We start from the raw sequence: 10,733 nt of genomic DNA on the forward strand, positions 1-10,733 counted from the left end.
CTTGGCCAGCTGCACCCCAAAGGCCTGCGCTCCTGCGCTGTGGTCATGTCAGCCGGCGCCATCCTCAACTCCTCCTTGGGGGAGGAGATAGGTGGGTGTCATGCGGTGCGGGTGGGGAGGTGGGGGACTCTGGTCCCCGTTCTGGGCCAAGTGCGTGATTAGCGGCTGGTGCTTTCTCTCTTTCTCTGGTTCCCTCCAGGGCAGCCTGGACATAGCACTGGATGTTTCGGACATTAGCTGGAGACTGCTTTTCTCTAGCTGGGACTGAGTGGACCCAGCAGAGGTCCACTGAGCAGTTTTAGAGCAGAGTGTGCTCCCAGAGTTGGGTCCAGGGGAGTGGAAAGCCGATCATCCCTGCCTTTTGCAGGGAGACCCTCCTGCTTTCTTAGAAACTATGCTCCCGTTGTTAGTCTCCCAGCCTGGCCCACAGAAGCTGATGAACCCATAGTGTGGTAGAGCTTTGAGGAGCAAATGGGGTACGAAAGGAGAGCAATCCCCGCGGGTTAAGTGAGGCAGCTCCACAGAGACGTCTCTTGAGAATGATTGTAGTTAGTCCGGGACAAAGCCGCTGTTGTGGGCTTTGAGGAGGGTCTGCTGCCGGAACAACAAGAGTTCTGGCCCTTTGGCACAACTCTGACCTTTGGGTCACGGCCAGTGCACCTAAGCAGGGCCCTTCTCCAAGATGGTGAATAACAGGACCACACCTTCCTCCTATCTTCCCTTAAGAACTATCTTTAAATCCATGCCAGGAGCCTGGGGGAACGCTGCTTCATAGTTCCCGGGTTAGGGATGGGATATACATGTAGAGAGAAAGGGGCTTATTTTAAGGACTTGCTCCTGTGGTTGTGGGGACTGGCAATTCTCAAGTTTGAAGGGCAGGCAGGTAGAAAATTCAGGTAAGAGTTGAATCTGGAGCCTGAGATCTGGAGGATGGGTTGGTAGGTGGAAAGTCAGGCTGGGCTTCTCTAATTCATCCAGATGCAGAATTTCCCTTCAGGAAATATCAGTCTTTGCTGTAAGGACTTAGACTTCCCTCTCTGCCCAGGCCAATTCTATTGCTGCACCAGTGAGCAAGCAGCTTGGCCCTGTAAGCCCATTAACTCACTTAACCTGTGTGCTTAGCCCTACTGTGTGCCAGCTCCTGTACTGGGTGCCAGAGAACAAATGTGAGTCACACACAGCCTCAGCCTGAAGTATGAATGTGAAGCAACTGAGTTTAACACATGCTCACAGTAGACAGTGTTACTCGTAACTAATCTGGAAGGACATTCAGGGGGCAGCTGTTGTTTCCTGGACCCATTCGCTGTTCTGTGTCCTTTAGGAGTGGTTGATGTCCTGACCATCTTAAAATGGGGTGGTGCCATCGTGATCAAGCCCCAAAACCCAGACCTCATTTGAATGTGAAATTTTTTAAAAGTTAAAATAAGCAAGACACAAGTCTAGACTTGAGGACTGGGGTCCCAGAGTCCCTATGCTGACATTACTGCAGGCCCATAATAACACTGTCCATGTGTCACATAAACGTGCAGCCTGCAATTGATTAGGAAAAGCAGTGGTTAGAGGTCCCTGGAGTGCAGTAACACCACAGTTCCTTCTCGTTTCCAGGGCTATTATTAATAATGTACGAAGGAATTTAAGCATTATGCTGTAAAGCAGGCCGTAACTAGCTTCTGGTTTGGTTTTGCTGTGTATTAAACACCTCTGCACCACAGCTGCCCATTTGGAATTTTCTCACATGTCAGGGAGAATTCCCCTGCTCCTTATTGTCGCATAAATGTCTCCGACCAGGGTTTCATAAACTCTATGCAGAATTTGGACTAGAGTGTGAAAGACACTGGGCATTACATGTTTTGGGGGAACGTGAAATGTCATATCTTTGTTAATTTCTAGTATCCAAATTTAATTTATATTGTCTGCACGCACATGAAGCTTCCCGATTAGAATTGTCTAATATATACTCAGAATCTTAACTGAAAAACACAAGTTTTTAAAATTCTTTATTGTTTTGTCTAGGTTCTTTAGAATCCAGTTTTGTACCTACCATCTTAAGAATAGGTTATCATAGCATAACACAAGTTGTAAAAACAAAATGTCCTTCATTTTTATAAGCTGGTATCTCTTACCATCAGCACTGGTACAGTGTGAGGTGGTGCCTTCTCCTTTCTGCTCACCAGGAATGTGGGAATGTGCATGTGCTTATCAACACAGAGTTGTTAAGGGCTCTCTTAATAAAAACAAGTCACTAGCAGATTCCTCCAGGCAACTTGGAATATTGGGGCATGCTGTACTATTTAGCTAAATTCATCTTGACCTCTAAAAATCTCTTGTGGCTTGGCTAAGTGAAGATCAAAAGACTTACCAACATAATTTTATGAAAAACTGAGAGCAGAGCTATAAAAGTACCTGGGGCTAGCTCCATGTCAGCACTGCCAGGAGGCCCCTCAGGCAGAACTGTGCCTGAAGGCTTAGCAGTCACATCCCCAGCCCCAGAGGAAGACTCTGTGAGCCTCTGATTTCTTCGCCTGCTGGCTTCCTCTAGCTCCCTCTGCTGGTCCTATTGGCAGTGCAGTCCTTTTTCCAAGTTCTGTTAGACTGAGTCATGCCCTGTAATTATTTTTAAGAACATTGTAGCAGTTGTCAAAAACTCCCTGTTAAATGTGTTATTGAAAAGCAAACTGAACTGTTTTGGAAATGTGGAACATTTTTTCCTAGAATCATTGAAATCTTTCTTCAACCACACATATAAATAATAATTTGGTAGCGAGATCATCTGCCAGCAGTCCTGTGGAAACTCCCTACAGAGGAGAAATGTCTGCTCTGAACTAAAATTGGTGGCCTCGATCTGGGAGATCAGGATCTGTGTACTTGAAATACAAATTCTGGGAAGCCTGTGGGAAATGGGAGAGGGCCTATATAAGGAGTGGAGCCCCTGTTTTGTTACCTTTAAAAAAGCAAGAAAGACATAAAGTTATTTAGCAAGATTGAGTATTTATTGATCCCCACCTCTCTGAGGCCTGATAACTATGCTAGCTACTAGAGACACAAAGATGAATAGGGACCTAGACCTCAAACACCCTGCATTCGGTGGAGAAGACAGACTACGAACAGGCAGTGGTTAGGAGGAGAACTGAGAGAGGTGTAGACTGACAGGGAAGACAAGGGAATCCTAGCCCACGGTGAGGGCTGGTGGTTGGACAGAGAGAAGGTCAGCAAAGACTGCCTAGAGAGGGGAATCCAGGCCAGAGTGCAGCGAACTGCAGGGCACCACTGGTGAGAGGGGAGAGGAGAGAAGGCTGGACAAGTGGCAGGAGGTCAGCTCCCAGATGTTTTTGTGCATCATTCCCAGAAATTAGACTTCACTAAGTAATTGTTATCATAGGTACCACTCAGTAGGGTGTTTACAGCAGGTTCAGTACCAAATGCTTTTATGTGTTAACTGCTGGAAGCCTTACAGCCTGAAGTTATAGATACAGTTATTCCTGTTTTATGGATAAGGAAATGTAGACACCTGGAAGGCCCAGTGGGCAGAGCCTGGATTCCATCAGACTCCAGTCTGAGTCTCCAGGAACTCCAGCTCTGACCCTGGGCCTGTGGTCAGAGGCACTGCAATGTTTGAAGCAGAGGGTTGATGGGTCAACTTTTTATTTTAGAGAGATTGCTCCAGAGCCTAGATTTGAAGGCATGAAGATATAAGTGCCATTGCAGGAGTCCCAGGAGAGGTGAGATAAAGTCGGAGAGAGATGAAGTCCCTAAGGACTGCAGGCTTTTGCTTGCTTACTGGTACAGATTTCGTGTACTGGGTGTGTGGGGAAAAGGAGGAGGAGAATGAGGACCCAGTGCCCAGGGCAGGACAGTAACGGAGGGCTCCTGCACCTCTTGGCTGGCTGCTCCTCAGACAGCCTTAATGTTCCTTCAGTGAGTGCACTTAGCCTGGCTCTGTTCTCAAGGTCAACACGAAATGGCTCTCCCCTGAAAAAGCCTTCTCCAGAACGATTCTTTACACTCCTTGTGCTTGCTGTCTGATCTCTTTCTTCTCTTCTAAATGTGAACAGACAGCATAGTTTTTAAGGCACATTTATCAAGGTGGTGCACACACAGCCAAACAGACGTTTACAAAACACGCTGCCTGATGGGCGCACTCTCAGCTCATCCTCCCCATTCGGCTCACTGACAGCTTTAAGAAGGGTCATCCCAGCAGCTGCCAGCTCTCCCTCCAGTCTTCCTCCACAAAACTGGCCCTTTAGCTCTTGACTCACTACATTACATGGCTGTGCCCTGTGCCTGTGAAGTCATTTGCAGTCTTAAAATGCACCTCAGTTGCCGGGAGCCGGTCCATCCTTGCTGTTTCAAGGGACCTGGCATATATGGCATACTGTTCTTAATATGTTTGCTCACCTTCTTGGCGCTGTGTTTTAACCAAGGTCACCTCTCTGAGAAAGGTTGTTTCCCCAGGTAGGGATTTTCCCATGAAGTTAGGGAGGGAATAAAACCTCTTAACTAAGTGCCAGATGGGTAATTAATCACTTTAACTATGAACAATCATGCTTAAGCTACATAATCTTTACCCCCTGGAATGGAGAAAAGAACATGGCTACAGAACCTGGCTGGAGAACCTGGAGAACCTGGCTGGAGAACCTAGCAAGAGAACATGGACACAGAACTTGGCTGGAGGTTGTGGCTAGAGATCCTGGCAAGGCTGCTGATCAATTGAACGCTGTCTCCGTGCCATTCCTTCTTCGCCGACTCCGTCCACACCTTTGGGGACCCCTGGACCTGCTGGGGTTGGACCCCAGCACTCAGTGGAACTCTGGCATTTAAAAGCTGTGACATTTTCAGGGGTGATGCAATGAGTTTGGAATTGCCTGATTAATTTGAAATGCAGCCACTGCTTAGGTGCCTTGGCTTGTTGACCTCAGCCTCAGACAGAGCTGCCTGGGGGCAGTGTGGTCCAGTGGGAGACCTGTGCAGTAGGAATGCTGACGCTGCCTCGCCCTGGGGTGCTGACCACCTCTCAGTGCCCAGAGCTTACCTCCCTGCTTGCAGCCTGCACTCACGGACCACCCTGCCAGGCAGGGTTGCCTTAGGTCCAAGTTTACACAGTGGGGTCTGCTTACACTTGGGGAGTCTAAGACTCAGGGATCCACGAAATGAAAACTATTTTTATAATAATACTCAAAGGTTTTTTTAACTGTTGACATTCGCATTGATGTTGCAAAAGCATTGGCAAATAAAATGCTTCTTAGTACAAATCAAGGCAGCAGGCCCAACTCTGTTGGGCACGGCATTTTCGCTGCCAAACTCAGCAGTAAAAGCAAAAAGGGCCAGGTTCACTTACAGATGTCCTTCATGAAATAGTGAAAATTGTTGATTTTATTAAATCTCAGCCTCTGAGTACCTGTGATTTTGGGGCCCAGGGGAAAATATCGTGAAAAGCACTGTGTGTGCTGGCACACCAGGAAGAGCCTCTGTGTAGCTTGTGAGCGGAATGAGCCGTTTTATTACTGAAAACACATTTTACCTTGAACAAATGGCTAATTGACTTTATTCAGTCTTCGACATTAGCAGAAATTCTCAAAAACTGATTCAGTGAGCCTATCACTTTTAGGAAAATAACTGACAGTGTTGGTTGCCAATGATAAAATTCAGGCTTTCAAGCTTGAGCTTGATATAATTTATAACAAAATGCATCAATATTTGGAAGATCTGGGTAACTTACTGAACTGATAGTCTCAGGTGATCATTGCACAGTGTTACAGAATTATGCACAGGTGAATCATCAATTTTAAGAGCAAGATAAACTGATGGGTTTTAATGTAACAGCATGAAAAGTTCGTTGATACTGTGTCACATTCCTCATTGCGGCCACCTTTTATAAACTAGCACTTATCAAGTTTTGATGAAGTGTCAGAGAAGACTATTCCCAGTAATTTGCAAAGACTTCAGATATTTCGCCCATTTCCAGTGATACATCTGAGTCTTTACATACTTCAACTAAAGCAATACATTGCAGCAGACTGTGTGCACCAGCAGCCAGGAGAAGCCAACTGTCTTCTGAAAAGTCACTTATTAATGAGGTTTGCAAACATTTAAAACAATACCAGTCTTCTCACTGGGTTTTTTTTTTTTTGGTTTTTTTTCATTTTGAAAATGTATTTTACATAAAAATGTTATTTTAAATTAAATAAACATTTAAAGTTTTTCTATTTTACTTTCTAATATTGATGCAGTTCAAATAAACATAATGCCTTTGGGTTGTCATACATTTTCAAGAATGTAAAGGGGTCCTGAGACCAAAAAAAGAGTATCTAGAGCAGTGGTTCTCAACCTTCTGGCCCTTTAAATACAGTTCCTCATGTTGTGACCAAACATAAAATTATCTTCGTTGCTACTTCATAACTGTAATGTTGCTACTGTTATGAATCATAGTGTAAATATCTGATATGCAGGATGGTCTTAGGCGACCCCTGTGAAAGGGTCGTTCGACTGCCAAAGGGGTCACGACCCACAGGTTGAGAACCGCTGATCTAGAGAGTGGCAAACTTCCTATTCTTAGGAGCCAGGTAGTAAATGTTTTGGGCTTGGTGAGTCACAGGGTCTCCCAGCTCAGCTCTGCTGTTACAGACAATAGATACACAAGTATGTCTAGGTCACAGCACAGCTTTGTTTACTAAAACTGGTGGCAGGTCATAGCTTGCTGACTATTGAAAAATTTCCCCTAAAAGAACATTGCAGGACTTTTTGATGACTGAGCCAGGTACCCTTTATGCATTGTTTGTATTCCAAGAGTGTTGATTTGGTGCTCAGAACTGGACTCTGAAATCTTCTGAATCCAATGCTTGTCAAGAGAGGCACCTTTTGTAACATGGTTTTAATGGTGGCACACATGTCAAGTTTCTACTACTTAGGGGGTAGAAGGGTCTCTCCCAAGAAGACTCCGCAGGAGCAGATAGACTCAAGTGGAGAATGGGAGCTGCTTTAGGGACTTGAGTGAAGTGTGGTCACTGTAAAGGTGGCATGTGTCCACAAGACTTTTTGGCAGATCAGAAATGCATAATTCACCTCATTCCCTCACAAAGAGGCAGTGTCATTGCTCCAAGTTGAACCTGAAATGTGCATAGAATTTTTGAAGCTAAAAGTAGCCTATGGAGATTCCGTTATTGCTGATTAAGTCTGATTTCAGGCTTGTCTCTGAAAAATGAATTACTTAGCACAGGAAATTTCAAGACATGTATACAGACTGCTCTGTGGAAAGAAAACAAACACATCTCCCATTCCATCCCTTAGTCAGATGGGAGCCCACTTTCCCTGACTTCTAGTTCTTGTCTCCCTTGTCAGCCTCTATGATGTGGGAGCCATCTTTTGGGACCTCAAAGAACTTGGGAAAGTCTGACTTTTGAGTCAAATGAAGGGAGACATGGTGAAGCTCCATGGACCACGATGTGCCCGATGGACTATAAGTAGCATTGGTAGCTGGTGCCTCCCTTCCTCCAGGGCGAGGCAGTAAGGTAGGCCATTGCTGGAAAAGGAAGAATGCACTAAGACTGCTCTTGTGTGGGTCTTCTTGGCATTGTCAGCAGTAGGTAAAGATGCACAGAAACTACGGCTGGTTTTCTTTTATAAGCACAAACCAGCACCCAAAAGTGGTCAAGATACAGTGAAGGCTGTGGGTCTGACTGTGAGAGACACGCTTGATCTTGGTGCAGGCAATGGCATTGGAGGCAGCAGGAGCAGCCTCCACTCCCTGCAGCAGTGAGAAGCCACGGTGAGCAGCCTGTTTGTAGCGTCCTGTCCCCATAGATTCCATCTTCAAAAAGTTTTGGAGTCTTTAGGAGAATGGCTGCAGAAAGCATGTCCCCTTGTAAAGATGTGGACACGTAAGCATCTCTGAATTACTTAGATGCCACAGGACCTGCTGTAATTGCATGGATTGTGCCTCCATGCTGATCTGCCCCTGGCAGGATCTCATTCTAAATAAACAGTATGCTGAAAATGTGTCCATGGGTCTCTTCATTGTTGGTGTCTGATTAGCTTCCGGTTTAAAAGATTCACTTTAAGATATCTTCCTAGATTATGTTTATTCTACAGATAGAAAAAATGTGAGAGTGTCATTTATGTGCCCCTAGATTCTCATGATGCAGTCTTGAGATTTAACGCGGCTCCCACCCGTGGCTATGAGAGAGATGTTGGGAATAAAACCACTGTGCGCATCATTAATTCCCAGGTAAGATGGATGGAATGCTTGCATGGATGTGTGTTCTATAGGTAAATAGTTTAACTGGACAAGTGAAAAGAAATTACCCAGAAAATCATGATCATGATTTTCCTTATTTCTATGGATCTTGTAATTATAAACAATTAATGAGGAAAAAATGTAGAGAAATGGGAATTTGTGTGTGACATGAATAGGAAAAAAATGAGAAAATAAGCTCAAAAGAAAAAAAAGTTTATATATATATATATATATATGACTTACCATGTTGCATCATGTGGATTTCAAAGGATGTTAAACTTACAAGAAGTACTGGCCAAGAGAAAGCAGGGGATGGAGGAGAGAAAAGCAAAGGTACAAAATTCAAGGGTAGTAGGGTAGCTTGAAACTTTAGTCTGTTATTTGAAAATTTTAAAAATGAAAATGGATGTTGAATTGAAAATAAAAATATCTCTTTTCTTTGTATTCTTAATAAGAATGTTTCCCAAATTTGTAGCGAAATTATTCTCAGAACAAACCACAATGATTTCTAGAGTTTCAAACTATATAGAAAAATATGAGGTGATGAATGATTTCTGATGAGTTGGTTGCAGAACAAAAGATTAGATTTCTGCCTAGTACCCTGAGCCAGGCAGCACACAGCAAGGTAAGAATGATTAGCACATTTCCTTCATTTATAGATGCCATTGATTATAAGATTCACCATTCATTTAATAACAGCTTTTCAGAGAGGAGGAGATAACCTTCATCAAATTAAAATACATGTCACTATAGGATAACTTTTAACTACAGAACCATTAAAATGTGAAGAAAAAAAGTACATCTTAGAAACTGAATAATTGCACCTTAAAACTGAAATCACATTATTTTTTCTCAAAAATGTAATTTGTAAAAAAAGATGATTGGCAGGTGAGATTGAAGAACTCATCCAGACTAGACAGGGCCCCAGAGGAAATGGCCACCCAGGCTGACTCGGGTTTGCTGGCTCGCTGTGTCCCCGTTGTTCTAGGCTGGCACGCTGAGGCACCCGCAGAATTCAGTTCATCCACATCTGCAGCTCTCTCCCAAGTTACCTGTGAAGACAATTGGAGAAGGTTGTGGGGCCCTGAATTAGCTAGGTTACGTCTTTCAGGAGCTGATTTGATTTCACTAGATATGAGTACAGTGCTGGGTGCAAATGTAAGAACTGGGGGATTTAAAAACAAACAAATAACAAAACCTCATTTCCCCAAACATTTTTTTAGGAGCTTTAGCACGCGATGCCAGCCTCTCTCCGTCCCCGAGAGGAAAACAAAGCTGAGGGACAATTTAAAAATGGATCAGAGCAAGGAAAATTTTTTTTCATCTCTTTTTAAAATATGATTTTGAAGAACCAAACACTTGCTTTGAAATTATTTTTCTATGTATTTGCAGATTCTGACCAATCCCAACCATCACTTCATTGACAGTTCATTATATAAAGATGTCATTTTGGTGGCCTGGGACCCTGCTCCTTATTCTGCAAATCTTGACCTGGTAAGTCTTCATTTGTCACCCTTACCCTGATCCTAGTGGTCAGAAGGTGCCTTTGACTGATTACTCATGGGAGCAAGTCAAGGGTTAGCTTTGATCGACATTATGAAACTGATCGTGGGTGCTGCTTAAATACATGTGTGCCATGCCATCTTGATACCCTCTTCCCATAACATGCTTGGTGAGCATTGTCCATCTAAAAAGGGCTTTTGCTGTGGAGGATTTTTTTTTCAATGTCCAATGTCCAAATGTTCAGAAATTCCTAGTTACACTGGAGGTTGGGCTGATTAAACTCAAAATATTCCCATTATGATAGGGTTACATTATCTTCCAAGAAGTTACAGACCTTTTGAAATAAATTGGAAGTGCTTGGCAAGAAAAATCTAAACTTGTGTATCACCAGTTTGTTATTTAAATGAACCTGTTACAGGCTTTCCTTAAGTGGGTCACTCTGCTTCAGCTTCTCAACCTGTTTAATCTTGTGATGCATAAACAAGATCATTGCTAGCCATCAAAATGTAGGCAGCTTATATGCACGACTTTGTGGCAAGTCCCTGGCTATCTAAACAAGCAGCCAGTTACTTCTGGTAAAGCCTGGGAGGAAGAGCCAGTGTCTCCGGAAGATGGATGATAATTTCACCATGGCAGATGCTGTCCACTGTGCCAATGAGTGTCTTTTGATTTGCTTTGCTGTGACTCAAGAGAATGCAGTCTTGTGGAGGGGACTGATCTTGGCTCTTCCACAACTCCCCCCTCACCCTCCCCGCCACGAGAGATATCTTTCTAAGAGAGCTGCCCAGGGTTGATGGGTTCCTCTGAAAGGAGTGTTCTGTCTCTGTTCCTCATGAAGCTGGATCTTTACCTAGGGTGATTACTAACCACTTTAACCAGGATTGAAATCAGAACCATCTGGAGAGGATTTTTTTTTAATTAAATCTTTATTGTTCAGATTATTACATTTGTTCCTCTTTTTCCCCCCATAACTCCCCTCCTCCCAGTTCCCGCCCCACCC

General features: G+C 43.9%; 1 protein-coding gene across 1 annotated transcript in view; it reads left to right on the forward strand.

Annotated features, from left to right (window-relative positions):
- Positions 1-10,733, forward strand: part of ST6GAL2 (ST6 beta-galactosamide alpha-2,6-sialyltranferase 2) — a 93,257-nt gene that overhangs the window by 48,382 nt on the left and 34,142 nt on the right. Inside the window, exons 3-5 of the mRNA XM_006759087.2 lie at positions 6-91; positions 8,124-8,221; positions 9,623-9,724. Coding sequence (XP_006759150.1) covers positions 6-91; positions 8,124-8,221; positions 9,623-9,724 — 286 coding nt within the window. The remainder of the gene's footprint in view (positions 1-5; positions 92-8,123; positions 8,222-9,622; positions 9,725-10,733) is intronic.

The sequence above is a fragment of the Myotis davidii genome, unplaced genomic scaffold, assembly GCF_000327345.1.
Source record: "Myotis davidii unplaced genomic scaffold, ASM32734v1 scaffold416, whole genome shotgun sequence".
Lineage (NCBI taxonomy): Eukaryota > Metazoa > Chordata > Mammalia > Chiroptera > Vespertilionidae > Myotis > Myotis davidii.